The sequence below is a fragment of the Stegodyphus dumicola genome, chromosome 7, assembly GCF_044657685.1.
Source record: "Stegodyphus dumicola isolate Sdum_Otavi_A_Nest chromosome 7, ASM4465768v1".
Lineage (NCBI taxonomy): Eukaryota > Metazoa > Arthropoda > Arachnida > Araneae > Eresidae > Stegodyphus > Stegodyphus dumicola.
Window position 1 is genome coordinate 84398037 of NC_140774.1, and position 24695 is coordinate 84422731.

The following is a 24695-nucleotide window of genomic DNA, read 5'->3' on the forward strand; positions in this document are numbered from 1 at the left end:
TTTTTCCATATTTTGATTCTATAACTCAAATTATGCCTAGGTATTAAATTTTGTAATTTCTCATGAAAAATTGAGGAAAATTTAAAATTTATCTTGACATATTTTTTTTTTTTTTTTTCAATTTGGACCAAGAATAATTCCCTTGGCGAACTTCTTAATTTATAGCAACCTATTTTCCTTTCCTTTTTTTTCACTATACACGAGCGGAAAAAGGGTCATCATTCATACTTTCAAATCATTTTAACAAAGTGCATAAAACCATATTTGCTGTGATTATCGCGTTTAACAAATAATGCAGAATTCAAAATGTGCCAATATGTAAATTTACATATGTCTCAGGAAATTTTGATTTCTTGGAAATACATCTACTTTAAGATGATGGTAAAAAATTTTATAGGCCATAATTTAATTTTTTGAAAAATTTTTAAAAATTATTTTTAAATATAAATTAAAAAAATAAATCATGAAAAATGTGTAAATTTTATTTGGTATGAACCTAAATTTCACTATGTAAAAGGGAGAATCAAATAAGTTTCATAAAAAAAAGAGAGATATTAATAAATATATAACGAATTCAATTAACATGGAAGAGCTAAAATTTGGAGAGCTAATTTTTTAAAAACTACTCATGCAATTTTTATAAAACTCGGCACTTTGGCATAATTTGAGTCGTAGAATCGAAATATGAAAACAAAAAGTGGCCCATCATTTCAGGAGAAGTCCGATTTTGTATCAAAATACCCATATTGGAACAATGTTATATATGTAAATCTAATATATATTCTAAGTTACGCTTTTGAGACATGGAAAATGCAAGTTAAATTTCGACAATCAATCCAGTAGAATGGGAGATAAAACACTGTCTCTCTCTTTTTGTGTGTATGTGCAGTGTGCAAGTTGTTCCATACTTCTTGCCATGTATAGTAAGGGCAAGTGTTATAATTTTTAATAATGAACTTCCCTCTAGACAGAATTGGAAACATTAAATAAAATTATTTATCTAAAGTGAGGAATGAAATGCTTCTTTTATGACTAAAATGTTGTTGAGAAGTGATGTTGTTGATGTGAAATCAACTTCATATCATAATGGGATAAATTAAAAATTTGGAGTAAGTATTGACAACAAGTTAAATAAAAATGACTGAAACACAGAAGTTAATTTCTGAGTATAACCAATCAAAAATGACAAGAAACTTAAGTGCAAAAATCCACAACAATGACCTATTTATTGCTTGTATGGCATTAACAGTAAAAGCAGTAATAATTTCTTACTTTTATTTAAATCCAACTGAAGCTATATTTTTTAATTTACCAGTAATAAATATTTAAATATTATTTACTATTTTACCAAAGTGAAACATATTTTTAATACAGGCAATTGACATAAATTAAAAGATGTGAAGTAATAATTATCATTTATATTCCTGGATGATTTTAAATTAAATGTTATCAGCTAGTATAAAATTTGAATCTATCAATAAGTTTTTATTATTATCAGTCTTATTATTAGTGGTGGTTTTTCCCCCCCCTTCTCTGTGTGTGTGAGAGAGAGAGAGAGCAAGAACTAACTGCTAACTGTATTCAAATATATAATCACTAATCTATCACATATCTAAAATTTTCACTCTCTCAACTCTGCCAAAGTTAACTGGCAAACAAATTCTGCCAAAGTCATTTAAGCTTAAGCATCTTGCTCGCTGGCATTTAAATGCATGTCATTAATTATCTTGAGTCAGCTTAAGTAGTCTATTTTATGAATAGTCTCAGATTACATTATCTACACCTGAATTTATTTGCATTTTATGTTGCTTTAAATACTCAGAAGTAGCAGAGACACATGTGTCGCACAAATAGTGCTTTCTGTTCATTTAAGAGTGTAAAATATTATTTTAACCTTCTTAAGACTTGGTCATTTGCTTCAGACTAAAGCGATAACTCACTTCCAATGTAGTATGGTCTGCAGGACATTGACACAAGCTTAGAACTATATAGTATATAAATATTTTTTTTAATCTGGGTATAATTAAAGACAATGAGTAGAGAAGTTGGACATAAAACATATCTCTTAATATTATTTCTCGCTTAAAAAGTTATAAGCTGATCTTAGCCAAGAAAATGAAGAAGCTTACGGGGAAGTTTCTTATGGTAAAATGGAAGGAAATGCTTCCCTCTTGCTGCGTAGTTTTTTTTTTTTTTTTTTTTTTTTTGTATATGTGTGTGTGTGTGTGTTAAAACAGATTAAAAAATTGCGTATTTTTTAATTACATATTTCAAAAGCACATATATTTTAGAGTTAAAATATACAAAAAAAATTTTTGTAAGAGAGGGTTTTTTAAATATAGAATTAGATCATAAAATTTGTAAAGAAATATACCACTATAGTTGCTGTTACTTACAAAATAACACATATCCTTGGAAAAAGAGGCATTTAGTTACATAGAAATAATTAAAGAATGTATTGTTGAAGCAGTAGGTATCTTAGAAAAAGTTGATAAATACAAACAATTGCTTCTTTCAAGAACTATAACAAATCGACAGCATGAATTAGCTGAAAATGTAACTGAACATCTTCATACAATTATACAAAATGATCCAATTATTCTAGTAAAAGCACTGATAAAACTGAGTCCACGCAAGTTTTACATTTTATTTGTGCTGCTAAAGATGTTCAGTGTTGTGAAGAACTTCTTGCACTGGGTACACTAACTGGAAGAACTCACAGAGTTGACATTTTCAAAAACTTCATGAGAGGTAAAAAAGAAGGATTTGTTGTTTTATTAAAAAAGGAAAACTTGCAAAAATTTGATATCATTTCACTGGAAAAATAACCATTTTGCAAGACAGTTTGGATAGAACTGTTTCGATTGTCATTTGTATTCACATAAATGTAAAGCGTCATCATAAATTTAGGCAGATACTATGTTTAGAGGAATAATCTACGATGTTGATTTACTGTACAGGTGCAAGCTTTGGTGGCTATCAATAGGACAGGTTTTGATAAAAGTTTTAACTTTACGATGACAAATTTTAAACTTTTATAAAAAACTGGGAAAACTATGTGATCTATCATTGCATTTCGGTCTGATATTATGATAAAACAAAATTATTTAAATATTTGTCTGCAAGGTAAAATGAAGCATATGTATAAAATGTGGCTAAAGATCCAAGCGTTTCGGGAAAAAAATTAACATTTTTCAAAACATTGTTCTCTTGCTCAGTTATATCTGCAGAACACTTCCCAGAGTTAGCAAAAATGTAAAAATAAAACATTTGATGAATATGAATATGTTGGTGTCTTGGATTTTTTGGTAGAAGAATATACTGAAAGATTTTCAGATTTTGACAAGCACACTTCTGCTATGCATTTGAACCACATTTAGTAGATATATCCAAACCTCCTACAGAACTACAAATGACGTTATTTGAGCTGTGGGAAGATAGTATTTTCAAATCTCTTTTTGTTGCTAAAAAGGATCCCATAGAAATCTGGAGAAATGCTTTTAAATATCCATGCCTACAACAGCATGCACACTGTTTACTTTCCTGCTTTGGAAGTACTTACTGCTGCGAGTCAACATTTTATCTAAGGACAAAAATTAAAACCAGTTTAAGAACACGAATTACGGATGCTCATTTAGAGGACCTAGAGGCTTCACGTTACAAAGCTTGATCGAAATATTCAATTACTTTCGGGCAAAAACAAATGCAAATATCCCACGAAATTAAATTTTCCATTGGATTTTAACATTAGTTTACATACTGTTGCTTTGCTGGTTTTTTATAACTTAATATTATTACTTTTCTATTGTTTATCTTTATAATGCAATAAATTTATTGGAAAATACTTCTTCTTTATTATTTTTTTTTGAAACTGTATTTAAGTAACTACTGTAGTTTATTAAAATATTATTAATGATTAATGTTGTAATAAGTTATTAACCTTACGTGAATATAAAAATATGTTATATTCACAAAATTCACATTTATAGGTAGATCAGCTTATGCAGCCTTCTTTATTGCTGCCTAATTTATATGTGGCCTGTCATGGTAAAAAGGTTCCCCACCTCTGCAATAGGGCATATGTAAAAGTTTTCTGTGTGTGAGGGGAACTTGGCAAGTTTACAGTTCTTTCCATGTGTAATTATGTTGAAAAGATATATTATTATACACAACTGTGATGACACCATATAAATTATCACTGTGAAACCAATGACTTGTGAGATGCTGTCTGTCATTAGTACCACACAGTATTAAGATCATAGTTTCCATGGGCACACCAAAAATTTTTATCATGTTACTCATAATACCCACAGCGATCTAAGCAAGTCTGCTGGTGGATAATTTTTTTACCACTGGATGTTTGATATCAGGTACCATTGAGCATGTTGTGCATACCATACTGTTACACAGGTATGCTTCATGTACACCAGTAGTACTTCAAAAGTAGAAAAACTGGCATCAATTATGCAAAAGGGGGCCATAAACCAGTGACTAATACAGTCAGTCACACTGTATGGAATCTTATGTTAATTAACCAGTTATTATTTCAGCTTTTACTCTATCTTCTCTTTTCCATATTCCTTCAGCTTTTACTATATCTTCTCCTTTCCATATTTCTCACCAGAATGCAAATGGATTATGGTTATTTAAGCTAAGGTTTTTGGATTTGAAGCACAGAGTATTTCTGGCATTGCATGTGAGCTATGTAGTTAGTTTCCTGCCAGCTCTAACAGTTAAATTATTTGGCTTTGTGGTTTCTTGCTGCCAACCCTTTAATTCTGACACCCCAGTGAGTTATTGAGCCTGCTTGTAGTATAGTATTTAACTTTGTAGTCTTTGACTACTGCTCAACATTTATTTGAAATTCGACTATTCTTATTTATTTATAAGTCGGGGTTATTGTAGCACAACAGAGTGCATTAATGTTCCAAGTTTTTTTTAAATAAAAAGGTTATTTTAATGTACTCAAGATTTTGTCATCGTTCTCCAACACAAAGACACTTTACGTCTAGTAGGGTTATAGGACAAATTAGTGTTACCAGATTAAGCCTAATTCTATAACATCATATTGACGGTTAGAGGCCCAACCTTATGTTGGACTACAATGAATTTTAATGCAAATGCTTTGTCAGTGTCTGCATAAAAGTTGTTTGACAGCAGCTGACATAACTCTGTTATAAGATCCGATTGTCATCTTGTATTCCATTGCTAGTAGAAACACATCCAGTGCTACAGCTGTTGTTTGCCAAATTGAACAAGTGAAGGGAGTAAAAGTGGATGTAAAATAAAAAAAACTGATGGTAGAAGATTGGAATCTGGTGTAAAGGATCAAGATTTCAACTGCTACTGAGTTTGTATGTGATGTTAACTATGTGAAAGTACTGCATCCCTCTTGTCAGACAAGTTATACAGGTCAGTAGTGACAATGTAACTGCTGTCTGTGGCTTCTTTAAGTGATTCTCATTTGGTGGTCTCATCTCTCTGGATGGTATTGTGATGAGCATGGGTTATGATGAACTGCTGCTTAATCATCTACAGCTCTTCGTTTGTTTATTGTACCATGAGATAATGCTCTGCCAAATTGATTAAACACAGCATGGGAGTGGTTAAGTGAGCATAACAGTTAGTTTGAAATACTCACTTGTCCTACAAGGTCCCCAGATATGAATCTTCTCAGGCAACTTTTGGATGAGCTGCAGTGGTCTCTTTCTTCTCTGGACTCACCATTATGCTTTGTGATTGATTTATAGTGGAAACTACACTATTGCTGGGTGACAATACCACCATTTAGCTTTCAGCATCTCACCAAATCTCTTCCTATATGTAATGCTGCTTTTATCCATGTAAAAGGCAAGGCAACATTATATTGAAAGTTGTTTGTAATAATCTGTCCTTTTTGGTGTATTATTGTATGTATAAAAAAGGTTAAAAATATATAGTCAAGTTCTTTCAAACATGTTAAATAATAGCTTTGCATAGCACACTTCAAAACATATATTTACACACAATTCTACATAATATTTTTTGCATTCATGATGCATCCCCCCCCCCACAGCCCATAGAGGTAGAAAGTAAGATGGAGTGGCCCGAACCGGTTTTCCCCATACACTGCTTTGAACTAGCACTGGTGATTCCTTTGTGGTGACCAAAACATTAGGTTAATTACCATTAATATCAACGGGTTTTGACACAATTGCATGTAAATATTTGTAATTACGTCATAAATATACATATAAATGTATATATTTTCTTTTTCTACAATATTTCAGAGTCCTAAGTATATGAAAAGAATACATTTTTAAACAACATTTCATTCTAAATGGAATTAAATGCTATACTTTTCACAGAACAGTTTAATTTGAATAAAATATTTTCACAAGTTTTCGCCAATTACATTAGAAAAAAAAACGTTAAGGTAATTCAATTTTATTCAGTTAAGGATTATGAAAATTAAGATCAAAGTTTATTGTACTATTAATATTAAAATTATGCATTATTTCTTTTCTATTTGTAGAGCTTCTTCCTAAATACTTTCTCACATATGACATGATTTTTTAGCTTCTGAGGCATCTTTTAAATGGAAAAATCTAAGTCAATTTTTATAATTAACCGCTTGGGTACATTTGATGTCTGAGACACATCATTCACTTTTTTCCCCTAAGAGCGGATGATGTGTCTAAGACGTCAAACCAAAAATTAAACTCTTGGGTACATTTGACGTCTGAGAGACATCATTCACTTGTTTTCCCTAGGAGAAGATGATGTGTCTAAAACGTTATTTGAGGTTAGGCACAATTCTGTTCATTTCATTGTAGCTTGTATCAGTCATAATAGAAGAGGCAATTACAGTATTTCTGTGAACATTATTTGCGATACACTGCCCTATTATGTCAAAAACTAGGAATATATTTTATGATAGTGATAGCGAAAGTGACTTTGAGAAATCTAAAGAAGAATTGTTTAGTGATCCTGAAATTGACAATTACAATGAAATACAAAGCGAAGGTGATGAAGACGATATTGAACTAGAAAATGATGACAATTGTAATATAATATCAAGGTTTTGAAGACGCACGAGACGTCTATCGAGCAGCGATAGTGAATCTTCTCGTGAATCAGAAAATGATGACAATTGTATTATAAAACCAGGGTTTCCAAGACGTCTATCGAGCAGTGATAGTGAATCTTCTTGTGAACCAGTATCAGAGGAATGGATTTGGGAAGAAGAAAATATAGCCAATATTAAAAGTTTTTCTGAAATATCTGGAATTAATCCTTTGAGCCTGCGTAGAGTAGGTGGTAATCCTATGCCTTTAGATGTATTGAAAGAAGTCTTGAATGAAGATTTTTGGGACACTATAGTAGAAGAGACGAATAGATATACCAGACAAGGGTTTGTCTGGCATATAAGGTTGTAAAACAAAAAAAAAATAAATAAATAAATAAATAAATAAATAAAGGTGGTTCCCTGTAAGTTCTGATGAAATGAAAGCTTATATTGCATTATGCATCTTGATGTTGCAAATGAAGAAGCCAAAAATGCATATATATTGGTCAAAAAGATATGCAATAAGTACACCAATTTTTGCCAGAACTATGGCACGCGATAGGTTTTTTGATATTTCAAGCTTTCTACATTTTACGGATAATGAAAAGGAAAATAAAGATGACAGAATAAGAAAGATTAGAAACATAGTGGATTACCTAAATAATAAATTTTGTTACCTATTTATTCCTGATAGTGAAGTAGCTATTCATGAATCGCAACCAAAAATTATATCCGTTCCACATGCAAATATTTTCTCAAATAAATCCGCACCCAAAAGGTTAATACTCTATTCGGTCCATTTCAAATTAGAGTACTTTTTATTTTAATAGTGAAATACGTTAAATAGTACTTAACTTTCTCTGAATATTTCTGAAAGGGAATAAAAAGAGGATTTTTTCAATATCATTTAAAATTTGTAACTGGGTTATTATAAAATGTAAGGGTTCTTTTAATTATACTTATCAATTTTTTTTTACCCTTAATTTCGACAATATATATCCTAAAACTCTTCTTTATTACTTCCTTAAGTACGCATCTCATAGAATCGTTATAAATTTAGATACATTTAATAATTAGATTTCTTCACAATAACTTTCACAGTAGTTTAAATAAATCCTTCATTTCAAATACATTTATAAATAATTTAATAAATATTTACATATTTTGTTAAAGACGGTCATCTCTTTAATATTATCATTATTGTTTACATTTAATTTGATGACTAAAGTCTAATTTTCATATATACTTGTTTCTAATCATGCTTAGTATGCGACGCAGAAAACATTTAGTATCTGCGACTCCAGGATTTTATATTTAGCAAAAAATATTTTATTTTGGCAAATTATTTTAAATTTCTTCTACTTTCATATAAAAACAGTAATAAAGTGAGTACATAATGCATGATAATATTTAAATTATATCAGTAAAATGTTACAGTTTTTTCCTACTAATCGTGACTTCTTTTATGCAGTGTAACAGTTGCATTTGGTATATTTTGGATATCTTAACAGAATTTGGCTTCTCTCCCACTGTACTTCATGATTCTTAATAATTCTTCTCAATCTAACATGCTCTAAATATAGACTACATTGTGTTTGTGAGTCTATGACTTTATAATTCAGATATCATAAAACTTTTAATTGATACTTTTATTTTTCAGATAGATGTATGTAATTGCATTTATGGAACTGTTGCCATCCTTAGCAAACCTGGACTATTGAAATACTTAGTAATGGTAAGTGCACATAGAAAGTATCAACCAAGTACCTGAAAACTTTGAAAATATATATTAACTACTTCATACGTTATATGCATCATTTTTGAAAAAAAAAATTATATAAAAATATTAGCAAGATCATAATTCTAATTTTTTGTGACAGTTAATTAGACATTCATATTTGAAAGTCCTTATATATTGTGTCTAATTGGGCTTTCAGTTTGCTTCACATGAAAATATCATAAATTCATGCAGTGTTTTGAAAATAAATCTTTTAGTTATAATAGTTAAACATTTTTAACTTTTAAAATTTTATTTAGCATAAAAAAATGCCTGATTCAAAGTTAAGTCCTTTGAAAAATTTGGAAACAGAAAGTTTGTTAAAGAGATTAATTTCTGAAGATGAAAACCAACAACCACCAGAAGTTTCAGATGTTCAACAAAAGTAAGTTTAATAATTTAAACATGCTTTATGTATAAGATTTTTTTTTTTTTTCAAAATAATGGCTTGCATTAAAAAAGAAGGCCATCATATTCATCAGCTTCATATTTTAAAGGGTTTTATGAGAAAGCTAACTGGTCAGAAACCCATAATTTGAGATAAGTATGTTTTGTTTTGAACGTAAAAATCAAGGGATATACACTCTATAACAAAAAAATCAATGCACGAAGAAGGAATTGTCAGATGGAGAGAAAAATTGGAGGATAGGAAGCTTATGTATAGAATAGAAAATGGTTAAAATTTCTGAACAGTTGAATGATTAATCTCAGAGTTACATAGTTACAAAGTAACGAGCTCAATAAGGTGTTGACCCACTCTAGCCTGGATGCATACTGCCACACGGCATGGCATAGACTGGTAAAGCTCCTGGGTAATCTCCTGTAGTATTTCTTGTCAAATTTGCTCTAATTTTCAGGCTAGGTCATCAATATTCCCTGGAGATGCAGTTGCCTTCCCGTCATATTCCAGACATGCTCGCTCCATAGGAGAGAGATCTGGCTGACCAAAGAAGTGTTTGACAAGCTGTAAGACAGTTTATAGCAACAAGTGCCATATGTGGTCTGCCGTTATCTTGCTGAAAAATAAAGCCAGCTTACTTCAAAAGGAATGGTAGCAAAACAGGTCTCAAAATGCCGTTGGAAACTGACATACCGCTGTGCTCTAAGTGTGCCTCTAATGACGATCAAAGGGGTCCAGCTATCAAGGCAAATGGCACCCCAGACCATAACTCCTAGTTGAGGGCCTGTGTGGTGGACAGTAGTGAAAGCAGGATCGAAACGCTGCTCTGGGCGTCTCCAGACACGTCTTTGATGATCGTCATGACACAGTTGGAAGCGGGATTCATCGCTAAAGACTATACATCCCCAATCAGCATCATTCCAACCTGATCGAGCCAAGCACCGCTGTAATCTGGCTCAACAGTGTGTAGGCATGAGGGGCGTAACCGTCGGTACGAGTGTAGATTTCGCTCTAGCAGGCATCTGTGAATGGTCATGGGGGGACACTTGTTTGTGGGTTGCACGTCTGATGGTTGATAGTATGAATCAGGTGCCGTGACAGCTCATCTGACAATCACTGTCCTCCCAATCTGTTGTGGCGCTAGGTCGATCGCTACCATCATGACGCTGAAATCTGCCACTATCTATTTATTCTTGTCAGCATCTTCTAATTGCTGCATCACTTCAACTGATATGCCAAGCGATTCTCCGATTTGCCCAACCTGCCTCTTTCAAACTCTGACAGTTGCTCGTAATGAGCTCGAATCCAGTGTCAAGGCATTTTTTTAGTCATTGAAAGGTATCCTAAATCGCAATGCAACAGAAATTTTTAACAACAGTTCAAGAATAGCTCCTTATATACATCTGCTGGATGCACAGGAGATCGCACTATTCATTCATTGGACACCAAATTTTAATCATTTGCATATTTGGCCATAGCATTTATGCATACAAAATTTCAAAGCAATTGGATGATTCCTTCTGGGTGTGTCAATTTTTTTTTTTTATTATTATTATAGAGTGTTTGAATTATTTTAATATGTTTTTAAGCATTAGGCTGCACAAAATGGGTCAAGTTTTCAGAAGGGCAAATTTGAGGGTGAGATGTTACCTTAAATTTGGAGTAATATATTATTTAAAATATTTTAGCATTGTTTTTTGGGTATCAGTTTAAAATAGAAGATGTTTTTCTATATAACGCCGGTAGTTTCTTCTGATTTCAATTTTGAGTTGGACACATGACAGCAAAGTGTATTTTATTTACTTATATTGTTTTTTGCCTCATGAATATCTACCAGTTTTCTTTAGGCAGTCCATTCGTGGCAGAAACAAATTAATCTGAAAAAGATTAATATATTTTACTTCCATATGTAGCAACATGGTTTAGTACTGAATCCTGTCCAGTTTATGCCATTTTATAGTGGCAAATGTTCTGCATGCTGTTTTGATTTTGATAATTGTCATCATGTATTTTCGTTACTTTTTCTTAATCAACCTTTTACGTTTAGTACTTATTTCAATTTTTTTAATGGATTTCACTCAAGATCCAAGGCAGTTTCTTCTGTATGAGCACACTTAGCTAAGTGAAGTGTTGGAACTGTTAAAAACATTCTTAAACTTTTTAGAAATGCTGGTACTATTAATCCCAAAAGAACTGGAAAATGTAAAGTGTAAAACTGCTGGCTGAGATGATAATTTGCTACTTAAGAAAGCCTGGTATTTCAACCTGCCTCATCATATGATATCTGCAGTGCTTATTGTAAAGATTCTAATTTAATTAAGTTAAAGCACAACCACCATACCTTAAACTCTCCTTAAAAATCTGGAAAACCATTTGGGGACACCAACAAAGATCTTTAATAAACAATGTATAACTTGACATTTTTTATTATCTATATTTATTAAAGAAAAAACAAGCAACTTATACAGAGAATCAAATATAACTTAACAAAACAATATAACAAAACCATTATAACAAATATAACAAAACAATATTTCGAAATATGTTAAAAATGTTTAACGGGGACTTGAATTAAATCATGAATAACAAAATTTCAATTGTAAAAAGAAATAAATTAAAAGCATTATTTTTCTTATATTTTGTCATATTCTAATGTTTATTTCAATTACTTTGAATTCTATTTCATAATGAAAATTTCCAATGTTCAATTTTTACAAATAGTTTTGAACTTAAATGCATAAACACAAGGGTGTCAGGGGACAATTACTCGAGCGATATCAATTTTACTGCAGAAATTGCTTTTCACTCAAAATTGAATTAGCTAAAATGCTTAATAGAAATGAGTTCTTTGGTTCTATGCATTGGTTCTTTATCCCTTCTATTCACTGAAATGTTTGGCCTAGCTTGAATTGCCGGTTTGGCATCACCTTATTGCTCGAGTAAAGGACGAAACACCTTCATATTTATTTCTTAATTATTGTTCATTGAACGGGAGTTGGTTTGTTCCCCTTGAAAAGTCAACTAATTTCCGATCAATTGCAGTGATTACTTGCATTTAATTTAATTACCGTATTTAACGGCATATAAGACGCACCCTTATTTAGAAGGCCACACACATGTAGATGTAGAAAAAGTTATGTGTATCTAGATCTTTATCCGGGCTAAAAATAGCATTCAGTATTGAAAGTTAACCTGTGTCCTTCACGTATAAGATGCAGGTAACTTTTTTGAGACCAAATGTAGGAAAAAAAGTGTATCTTATATGCCATCAAATACGGTACTTGCTTTTAATTTATTTCTTTTTACAATTGAAATTTTGTTATTCATGATTTAATTCAAGTCCCCGTTAAACATTTTTAACATATTTCGAAATTGAACTTACTAAGTATGGATTCACTCTTTTAAGATAATTCTACTAAAATTAATCTTGGGAGATAATATAATCAATATTCTTTAGTAAATAAATTATATATATTGCTACGAATTTGGTATTTAAAAAGCTAATGTTAGTTCAGTTATGAATTAAATGGTTTTATTTCCCACGCAGTGCAGCGTGTGATGAATATTAAAAGAAAGCTAAGCCTGAAAATTGAAAATACAAGAGCGCGTGCATTAAACATTTAATAAATATCTCTTTTCAATTTCGAGACAGTACTAGAAAATTCTCGCGCGCGATTTTAAAATCTTATAAAAAGAGGAAAACCTCTCAGTTCGTTGTAGTTACTTAATTTGTTGTTGTTTAGAAAACTGCTCTTGTTGACTGTAGCAAATTCGCGGATTAGCTTTCTTTAGCTGTTTTGAATTAAGTTCTATTGAACATGTGAGTTGTTAGAAGATAACTACTGATATATTGTGATACTGTACGATTATTTGAGGATATTTAATCATATTTGTTGTGATAATAATAAATTTTCTTCATTTTTCATCGAATTTGTGCATTCATTTCGTAACAAACCCGTACGCATGCAACAATATATATATACATAACAGAGTGGAAACTGAGATCAGTGATCTCAGTTTCTTTATTCTTATATGTTTGTAAATCGTGCATTTTTTGTTTTAAAAATTATTGAATTATGTTGTTCTTATGTTCCGGTTAAGGTTTTTATGCCTTTAGTAAATCTGCATGCAATATTCGTAGAATTATCAACAATTTAAAAGTTGTTGAAGTGCCAATAAGCCTTATTATTTTTGCCATGGCGGCCACGTTTGTTTACATTTGAAACTTGGCAGAAAAGTATTGTTGGCAATCTAGAGAAATTAAGCTTAGATAACAAAGATAACGTCTTCTTTTATTACTACAAATTAACTCATGCTTTATCCATTCTGGAATTTATTTGAGGAAATAAATGTTTAAGATTTACTTCGTAATTTTTAATATAGATTTTTGAGTTTTTATGTATTTTTGCCTTGTTGCGAAGTGAGAACTGAATTAATTCAAGGAGAAATACGGAATTGTCTGTGAAAAACTTTTTGTTTGTTTGTTTGTTTGCTTGCTTAATTTCTTTTACACATCGCTTTAGATTTATCATAGTATTTTAATAGACCATGTGGCAACGATTAGATGATATAAATTTTGTGCTTTCTAGGTTATAAGATGAATGAAATGTAACGCTGTTAAGTAAACCTAGCGCCAGTGTCGCTATGGTAAACATAGTGAATTTTAAAGAGTGCATTTATTCTTTTGTGGTTTATGCGCTATCGACGAAGTAGATTTAATTCATTGAATTTTAAAGAGTGCATTTATTCTTTTGTGGTTTATGCGCTATCGACAAAGTAGATTTAATTCATTCCAATAAGTTTAAATGAAATGCAAGAAAAAATGTGTATAGTTTAATATTCCATTCAAGAAAGTCATGTGGTGTACACATCAGATTTTTTTTTTTTTTTAATTTAGCAAGATCTACCATTTCCACAATTTGAGGTTTTCTTTCTTCAGAAGATCTTCTTCAAATAACTCAACAAGACACGTTCTTTCTTTTTTTTTATTTTGTCCCACTTTTGAACAGCTTTTTATTCTACAGTTCTTTGTCTCTTACAATATCAGCAATGCAAGTACAAATTTCTGCTGAAACTTCAGCCCATCAACAAGCTATTTTCTAATGCTTGCGATACAATTAATTGAAGAAGCAGTTCTTCTGCATTTAATATTTTCTTCTTCAGAGCCATACTAATCCTTGTGGACTCATCTGCTGCCGTATCTATCTCGATTATAACAGCGTGAGTCTTATTCACCATTTCATTATTTTCAATGACAGACACTGAGCCTTATTCACCATTTCATTATTTCCAATGACAGACTCCGAGCCTTATTCACCATTTCATTATTTTCAATGACAAATTCTGTCTGTACTTCTTTGAACAACCTTTCTGTCATTTTTGCAGTGAGGAAACAGAGCCACCAGATAATGGCAAGGTTCCAAACTCCTAGGAGGTATGTGTTGAAAATATAAACTTCAAAATACCACAATTCTATCTAACCAATAAATTTTACTTTTATGTAGAATGCTTTTCAAATATATAAACTTCCTCCTGGGAGAAGTTAATATAGTTGGAGTTGCTTCTTAAGGAAATCAAACAAGAAAAAATCCTTGATTTAGTTTTGATCTACAGAAAAACTGACTCATTCTGGAATCTGAGTGCATATTTCTCCAGTTCGACGATGACATCTCAAAGCTGACTATAAAAGCTGTGTGACCTCAAAAAGCTACTTCTGATAACCCAGATGAAGAAAATTGGTTGCTTTGTTCAACAAATTACTGGAGGAATATTGTTTTTCCTAATGAAGCTCATTTTATTATTGAGAGTTGTTTTTCTGTCCATGGCTCGGGGCCCTCGTACCTCCCTTCGCTATGATGAACTTGGAAAAGTATGTTAAAATTGTTAGGATGTGAGATGTTCCAGTGCCAACAAAATGACTTGATTTATATTTATTTATTTACTAGATCGTGTACCATGCTAATATAAAAAAAGTGCATGTTCTTTTACTATGTATTAAGGGTATGCTGAAAATAAAAGATACTATGTCATTCAATCTTTTAATATCTAGTATCATCAAAGTTGGGTTTCATCATGAGATGATGAACAGGTATGTAAAAAAATTGGTGAAATCAATGTCCCAATATCTGGAATAATTTATCAGTGTGAAAGAAGGACATCAGCTTACCTGTTAAATTTTGTAAATTTATATTTTGTCAAAAGTATGCTTTTATTTGATGTGTACAGATTAAGTTATTTAACTTTGTTAATTAAGCCATAATTCAAGCACAAAGGTTTAAGTCCCAAGTTCCAGTCCAGTACATTCAGCGTTATTGTTGGAATTGAATATTGCTGAAGGTATTTTGAAAGAAACTGCATTTTCCTATTCATGGTGAATTCTGGACCACTCTGTGGTAAGCAAACTTCTCTTGTATGGAAATTTTTGAATGTGGTTATTTGCCTGTGCTTAAATATGCAACTGCTAATTAAGGAAAATCCTATGATAGCCTTGATGCACATGAAGATAGAACTCCTTAAAAGATAGAATAAGAAATTTGCCGTTTACCTGATATTCTGAGTATAAAAAATTGTTAAGTTTCTGGGGTTTATCAGTTGCTTTCAGATTTAATGAATGGAAGGAGGGGAGGAAGAAAAACAAATAGACACATCTTTTAAAATTCATATAACTGTAAATCTAAATGAAGTGTTCTAAATATAGGAAAGAATATATTTTTGAGGTACGTGCAGTAATAATTTGAGTTACTTTTTCCCAATTTTCCTTTATTTTTAATCCAATGATAAAATTAACCTTGCATGTTTGATGTTCAAGTTTTTTTTTTTTTTTTTTTTTTTTTTTTTTTTTTGTAGGCTGTTTGAGCTCTTGGCTGTAAATCTGACAGTTCTGAAGAAATATACACCAGAAATGTATGAATCAATGTCAGGGCATGTATGTTGGCTTTTTACAGTATAAATCAAATATGTATTTAATTGCTGAGATGAAATTATTCTGCAGTTTTAAAAGTTGCATTATGAATTATATGAATTTTAATGAAATATAAAAGTCCATTTAAAAATGAACTGAAACATTCCAAGGTATTACAGTTCATTCTTCAAAATTTTGAAAAATATCTTTCTATTTCTTCATTGGTAAATGTAATCCATATCTTTTTTCCTATTCCTTACCATTTATTTTTTATGATAAACTTTAAAAAAAAATTATTAGTCTAATATCTTAAGAAACTGTACTTAACATCATTTGGGAACCAAGGCTTGTAGATATCATTTACATTTCACATATATTCTTGCGTGCATCCTATGTTCTTATTACACTGACTACCAATAAGTATTTGGACACCTATGCAAATGACGATATATGCGGTCTTAAGGTACGTCATGGACTTCACCGGTATATATTGTGTAGGAAACAGCATCGGCTTTAGTTGCATGCAAGATGCCTTGCAGTTTGGAGTTCTCTGATTTCGAGAAAGGTATAATTATCGGGTATCACAAATGTGGCCATTTCTTAAGAGACATATCTAGCGAGCTGAAGTACCCAAAATCGACAGTGCCTATGTGATTAAGAAGTGGAAGGTGAGCGGTGATTGTCGGAATGTGCCCCTAGTCGGCAGACCAACGAAACTGGGAGATAGAGACCGACGAGTGCTGTCCAGAGAAATTCGGAAGAACCGCATCCAACCGATGGCCCTCATCCACGAGGAGTTTCAACAGGCATCCAGGAGTATTGTTTCAATGAATACCATCCATAAGGAAGTACATCTGCTTGGTTTTCATGGTCGTGCTGCTGCCCATAAGCCTTTGATCACAAAGTCCAACCGCGCTGCTCGGTTAATGTGGTGCAAAGCACATCGAAATTGGACTATAGATCAGTGGAAACGGGTTCTTTGGAGTGACGAATCAAGGTTCAACATTTACCGTTCGAATGGCAGGGTCTGGGTCTGGCGTCTCCTGCCAGAATGCAATGTGCCAACAATCAAATTCGGCGGAGGTGGAATTATGGTCTGGGGGTGTTTCTCCTGGTATGGGCTGGGACCCTTGGTCCCCATTCATGGTAAGCTCAACTCCGATGCCTACTGCACTATTTTGGATGACAATCTGCTTCCTACGTTGTGGCAGTTTTACGGGTTGGACCCCTGTTACTTTTCAAGATGACAATGCCAGTTGTCATGTTTCGACGTTAACCAAGGCTTGGTATGGTGCCTATGGAGTTCATCAAATGGACTGGCCTGCCCAGAGTCCAGACCTGAACCCTATCGAGAACCTCTGGGAGGAGTTGCATCGCCGAATTCAGGGGAGCACTACCCGTGCAAAATCGGGGAAGGAACTTCTATGTCTTCTCCAAGCCGAGTGGAACAAAATACCACTAGCTGTCATACAAAGACTTGTGGAAAGTGTGCCCTGGAGGGTCCACGTTGTAATTACCTCTCGTGGAGGTTCTACCAACTATTGATTGTGAATAAAGTTAGTTTTTCTTTTCTATCACAGGTGCCCAAATACTTATTGGTAGTCAGTGTATTGCATCATGTGTTTACTGTATATATTTTATTATGTAATTCACATTTTTTTAGGCCATTGATTACAGTGAATGGCAGTTACTTTTGCATGTGAGTTTTAGTATTCCATCAGTAGACCAAGATGGGCCCTTAGGTTTTGGAACTATTTTGTCTTGTATCAACATGTGCTTGAAATCCCTAGTCAAGGTAATAAGCAAATTTGATTTTGAGTTAAAGAATTGGATTTTCTTTATTTTAATCCAAAAATAATAAGGTAATAAAAATACAAATTTGTTAGAAATTGTAACTTTTTGTATTAACTGAAATATTTCTAATAGTTAGAATACTGAAATATTCCATGTTGCATACATATGTAAGATGTTTTCTGACTTGACTCTTCTGAATGATCACACAGTATTATTACTTTTGATTTATTAATAGAATTTATATTATACATATGTACAACAAGCCAAATGCTGGGTGATCTCTTTTTTAAAAACCAACAAAACACCATCACATTTGCTTCGTACCCTCTCACATTTCTCACTTTTGCACCCTCTGAAGATTTTTATAATGCCATCTGTCAGCAAATTACACATATGTCAAAAGAATGAAATTATTAACACTTCCGAACTTGGTGAAATTTCTTAACATATGAATATGTAGTTTCAGCTACACAGAAATTTATCAGAATAGTTTGTCTCTCAACAGTATGCTGCTTAAATATTATCATTATGTAATGTGTTAAAAACTTATGAATTGTAATTTTTTAAGTACTGAAGTATTTCAAAAGTAGTTCTTATTCAAATGCAATTAGTAATAAAGCAGCAATTGTGTTTCTGCTCACATTTATTGCATAAAAATTTTCCATATGTATAATATAATGCTGTATATATGTATAATATAATAATTAGCTAGAAATGTATTTTGTAGTTTTTGTGTCATGCCATCAAGGTTAAATTATGCAAAACTGCTTTACAGTTTCTCTCTTCTGATCATTTAGGTTCTCTCTAGGAACTTCCTTTCCATCATCATGTCATTTCTAGGTAACTATCTGAACCAGCAGCCAGTTCAGGATAACTGATAATTTTTTCCTATGATTTGATGATGATGTCATCAGACATACTGTTTTGAATTCTTGTTTCTTTTTGGATGAAACATTTCTAGGTCAAGTATGCCGATAGTAAAGTGCATTCTCTACCCTTTAATAAATTTTCCTAGCAAAGTGCCAAGGCAACAGTCTCTGCTCCAATTTTGGAACTTGTATGCAAATTTATTGCATGGGTGGATTAAAATAAGATCGCGACATGGGTAAAGAAGATTCCCTTCCCCAATTGCTCCTTCAATTGATTCTGAAACCAAGTTATATTTTTTGTTGCTTCTGCTGTAACCAGTCTGGCTATTCAAGTTATGTTTTTATAATGGTCAAACTTGCCTAATTTGATTTCAATTCAGCTGAATGTGTCCTTCACACAAGTGTTCCAGATGAAGACATTTCTTGCATGGTCAGGCACTATTCAGCTCTAAAGAAAAATAATATTAGAATTATTTTTTAACACCTTTAGTATCTTATTTAAACCCTTTGGTAACGTAAGAAAGCTTTGAAATTTCGAGCAAAGAATATAAATCTTGGATCTGGAAAAGTTAAATTAGCAAATCTTGCTTTTTACTTTCAACTTTATCTTTCTGTTGAATTTGCCCCCCCCCCAAAAAAATCTTCTGAATTAGATTTCTTAAAACCTTTTACTCCCCCCCCCCCTTGAACCTTTTACTGCTTGATCATAGATATCATCAGGAAGCTCATTCCCTTCTGCTTATAGGTTTCACACTCCTTTCTTTTCTTTTTTTTTTCCCCCTCTCTAGCTATTTTCTCATTACATTTCCTTTCAACCTATTTGTTCTGATTACAAGGGAGATGAAAGTCCTATAAAAATGTGTTGATAGTATTTTTCATTTCTTCTTGCATCTTACGAGAACATCTTAATTCATGATCTACATATTTGCCATGTATGAATATATCTAATATATAACATTGTCATCATTATTCTATAGTGTAACTATAATTATTCTTCAGCCTCAGGACTACTAGCATGATGGATAAGAAAACAGATGGTTGATAGAAAAACCTCCCTCACCAGATATGGATAATCAAAGTGATGTTCCATTTTAGCAAATTAGGCAAATAAAAAAAATCGAGACTGGAACTGAAATATAAGGGTCATATTATAACTCAGCTTTATTTCTTATTCTTATATATTTTTTCTTACATATCATGCAAAAGAATTTTTTGCATTATAACCAAACTTAGTAATTTTTATTGGAATATTTTTTCATGTAAATTTCTTCTTAATACGTAGGTTGTTTTTTTTCAATCTCTAATCGCACAGTTATGATGGCCAGGTATGCGGCAGGTGGTTGGTGTGCGTAGTATGCGACTGCGCGTCTCCCCCTCCACACACTCTGTCACTGATATATTCAACACGCCATTTCCTGTAGAGTTGCAGTCACGTAAACATGGCTGTCACTATTGATTCTCCTGCCAAGTGTGAATTGCGAGTTGTTATTCATTTCTTGCAGGCAGAAGGGAACAGTGCAGCGAAAATTCATCGAAGAATGAATCGAGTGTATGGAAACAGCTTTATGAGTGATTGCGTTATTCGTGAATGGTTTCGAAAGTTTAAAGATGGCTGAACTGATGTGCATGATGAAGGGGGCAAGCACGCAAGTCTGTCGCTACAGACGACATTGTTCAACAAGTTGACCAAGTGGTTAAGCAAAATCGCAGGTTCACCATAAGTGAATTATCGATGAAATTTCCGGAAGTTTCAAGGTCTTCTCTGTACCCTATCGTTACTGAACAGTTGCGCTACAGAAAAGTTTGCGCTTGCTGGATCCCACAGATGTTGACTGAGGACCACAAAACTCTCTGAATGGTTGCAGCGTTTGAGTTTCTTGACCGTTACAATACTGATGGAGAAGAGTTTTTGAAATCCATTGTGACAGGTGATGAGACATGGGTTCAATATGACACGCCCAAAACGAAACAACAATCACAACTATGGATGCACACAAATTCTCCAAAGAGACCCACAAAATTCAAACGAACCTTTAACAACCGTAAGGTTATGGCAACTGTTTTGGGGACCAAAAAGGTGTGTTGCTTGTGGAGTTTATGCAGCCTGGAACAACAATTAATGCAGATTCATATTGTGAAACTTTGCGACGCTTACAGAGAGCTATTCAAAACAAACAAAGAGGCATGCTGACTTCTGGAATTGTTCTGATCCACGACATTGCCCATCCTCACAGCGCTCGTGTAACCAACGGCTCCTTCAGCAATTTCAATGGGACATTTTCGAACATCCACCATATAGTCCCGACCTAGCGCTGAGTGACTTTCATCTGTTCCCTGAACTGAAACAGTGGCTTGGCGGTAAGCGTTTCCAAAATGACGTGGAGCTGAAAGAAACCGTCACAACTCACTTCCAATCATTGGCAGGGACATTTTATGAAGAGGGTATTGCAAAGCTTGTTCACAGATATGACAAATGCCTCAATCATCAAGGTGATTATGTAGAGAAATAACCTGTATTGTATATTACTTTTGGTAATAAAATCTTTTTTGTATATTCACCCGTCTTTTCTTTGTAGCCCATCGGAAGTTGAAAAAAAAATAGCCCTCGTAAGTTTAATATAATATTGTACACTTTAAAGCAGTATTTTAGCCTTTCATTCTAATATGGTGGTAAAATTATCTTATTTTAAATTTACAGTGATTTATTTTTGGGTGTAAGGAAGGCATTTTATTCTTGGGGTTATCTCAAAAGCTGATAAATATCAGGAACTGATGGCTAAAAGTGTGACAGATAATCCACTAGATATATTTATGTATTCTCAATATTATACTTTTCCACTAGACATGCTTAAATGTGTAATATACAGTACAAAGTCTGTAATCTGGACGTCCATTATCCAGAATGATTTATAATCTGGACCTCAAAGCCACATTTTTTTTTTTTATGCTTTACGCATGCGCGTAATTCGTTTACGCATGTGCGTTTAATGTATAACGGACGGTATAACCTAGGCTAAAATTATCTTTACTGATTCTAAGGCATTTCAGTTAATGTTGCAGATTGTGCTGTTCCTTAAGCAGTAATAAATGAAGATGATATAACAGAAGTTTTTCATTGCGCCTACACTGACCCAATCATCAATCAATGAACAGCGAAATCTGTAGTATGGTTCTAGATCCAGAAAATACTGCTTCTGATAAAGAAGAAAGTGACAGAGAGGTTATTGAAAATGAAAAAATTTCGAGTGACAAGTTAGTCTGTATTCTCGACACAGCAATTACAGGACTTAAACAGTAATTTTTACTCTGCCAGGATTGGGACTTTGTAACTGAACAAGAAATTATGTCTGTTTATAGAATTAAAGAGAAAGTATTAGTACAAAAACGAAACAACTTACATTGAAAGAAATGTTTAATAAAATAAATATTAAGCTTTTTTTTTTTTTTTTTTTTTTTTTTTTTTTGTAAATTTCGATACCCTTTAGATCATAATTGCTTTTTATTTCATAAATTATGGTTTCATATTTTTAATTGTATAATTTCTGTAAGCCATCTTACCAGATTTAAATTGATGATCTATAATCCAGAACTGCAATCAAGTCCCGACGAGTCCATATTACGGACTTTGTACTGTACCACACTCCCATAAAAATGAAATGTACGTCTCATTTTTTACATTCTAGAATGTATGAATCTCTTTTTTTTTTTTTTTTTTTTTTTTTTTTCTTGCGTCAGATTTTAAGTTAGATTTACTTAAATGTGTAACACATAACACTGGGTTTAAAATTAAAAGTACATCTATTTTTTTCATATTGTACAGTGTATGAATATCTCTCTCTTTTTTTTTTTTTTTTTTTTATTGCATCAGATTCTGTTAAAAGAATTTCTTCTTTAAAAATTATCAAACATTTGCATATTCTCCAGAATTATGAATGAACAAAAGAAAAAATATTTTAATAATAAAATTAACTTTTTTCATTTAATTCCAATTCTTTCTAATATTTCAGAATGAAAAAGCACCATCTCCAAGAAAATGTACAGAATCACCAGCACAAATGCCTAGGTATTTAATCTTTTTGTATATTTCTTTATCTAATGTAATCAATTTATGTATACTTTATTGCAAGTAGTTGCACACCCCAAAATAAACTTTTTTTTTTTACATTTTAATGTAATATTAATCTCCTTACATTTTATTACCATATTTAATCTAATCTTTATGATAATCTTAATTGAAAATTTCTCTCTCTCTGAAATAAATGTTTGATGAACAATCATTATATTTTTTATATTGGGAGATTTTAAATTGCAGTGTAAAAGATACAGATTGTTTTCATAAGAGACAATCACAGAAGCCATGCAATATTGCCAGCCCATGAACTGCTCTTCCTAAAAGTAAACTTGAAAGCAAAAACAAAACCACTTATAAAGAAGTTCCTTCAACATCTTGCTTTGAAAAGCATAATTATTCAATAAACAAATTATGCTACTGAATAAGAAATGCAAATGAAAATTAGTGCAATATTTGTTTTGCTGCTACAATCCAATAATATATCTGTGGGATTGATGCCATTTAGTGTCTCTTAACATAATTATATATTACTAAAATTAATGTCTTGCATTCAAGAGTATTTAACAACAGCATCAACTCTCTACTGATGATACTGTTAATTTTATTTCAAATACATAAAGTTAAAATTATTCTTCTTAAAAAGAATTTCCTTTATTTTAGAGTTTTCTGTCATATTTTTCAGGCACTTGCTGAGTTATATTTTGGAAATCAGCTTAACATTATTACTTTCCCAGTCAAGCATAGCATTATCCCACCCAGATCTACCAATGAGGGATAAGCAACTTATTCGTCGAGAACTTGCTGCTGAGCTGAACTCTATTAATATAACTATTAACCGATACTTACGCAGAGGACCACTGTCCCCAGCTGGAATACCAGTTTCTGCCAGTGTTGCTGCTGCTAAATCTCCATCAAAAGAATTTCCATTCATGAAGCTTATAAGCAATTTAGTTGATAAACTTTTTAAATAATATTGTTTAAATATTTTATATTATTTTAAATAAATAAAAATATTTTTAAATATATATGCAGTTTATTTCATTATTAGTTTGATTGCCTAGATTATACATACAATTCTAGAGAATATGTGAAAAAGAGGGCTACAGGCATCCCTCTCCCTTCAATAATACTCCAAGGTAGTTATTTCTGAAAGTATTTTCAAAAATAAAGTCCGTACATATCTCTAAACAATCTCAACATTCTGGATGGGAAGATTTTGTAAACATAAAATCGTAATTACTTAGAGAAAGAAACCTGTGTATAGCCTCCAAAGAGCAATAATTCCCACTAACCAAATATTAGAGTTTTAATAAGAATAAAAAAGACCCTTACATTTATATGCAGAAATCATAAATATATCCAAGAATATACTTATTGACTTAGATACTGTTTTTATTAATAAGTAAAATTAAAGATTCTTTGCTAAAATTTACACAGAAACTACCCTAAAATAATTGTTTGAAGAGTAATGGGTTCCGGGTTGAGTAAGACAAATACATTATTTAGTTTGGAGGTGGCCACATGAAAATATTATCTATGCATATCTGTCTGAAGTTTGCAGGAAAATGTATTAAATTTTTTGCATTTAACTTGTTAAAACTTAATGAATATTTCACTGTTTAGACTTTCTATTCCATGTGGAATGGTGTAAAAAAAAAAAAAAAAAATTGATTTTGTGCCTCTTTTTGGAACTTTCTTATCATAGTGCTAAAACAGTTTGCGTAAAATTCTTGATCTTATTTTGAGAAACATTGTTAATATGAAGTAAATATCTAGGATTAATACACTGGTTATCATTAATTAAAGAAAAACACAAAAATGACAATTACTCAAA

At 32.0% G+C, this 24695-nt stretch overlaps 1 protein-coding gene across 4 annotated transcripts in view; it reads left to right on the plus strand.

Moving 5' to 3' along the window:
* Nup188 (nuclear pore complex protein Nup188) overlaps positions 1–23886 on the plus strand; it is a 281814-nt gene extending 257928 nt beyond the window's left edge. For 2 of the 4 annotated variants that reach the window (XM_085820547.1, XM_085820548.1), the window contains exon 45: positions 8709–8783. Coding sequence is in view for 1 of the 4 variants with exons in the window: in XM_085820546.1 (XP_085676672.1) it covers positions 8709–8783; positions 9086–9210; positions 16072–16150; positions 17790–17921; positions 22797–22852; positions 23544–23832 (756 nt within the window). In the remaining 3 variants the exon portion in view is untranslated. Of the gene's footprint in view, positions 1–8708; positions 8784–9085; positions 9211–15478; positions 15618–16071; positions 16151–17789; positions 17922–22796; positions 22853–23543 lie in introns of those variants that run through there. The other 2 variants (XM_085820546.1, XR_015042153.1) reach the window with 2 other exon arrangements.
* Positions 23887–24695: the final 809 nt, after the last annotated feature.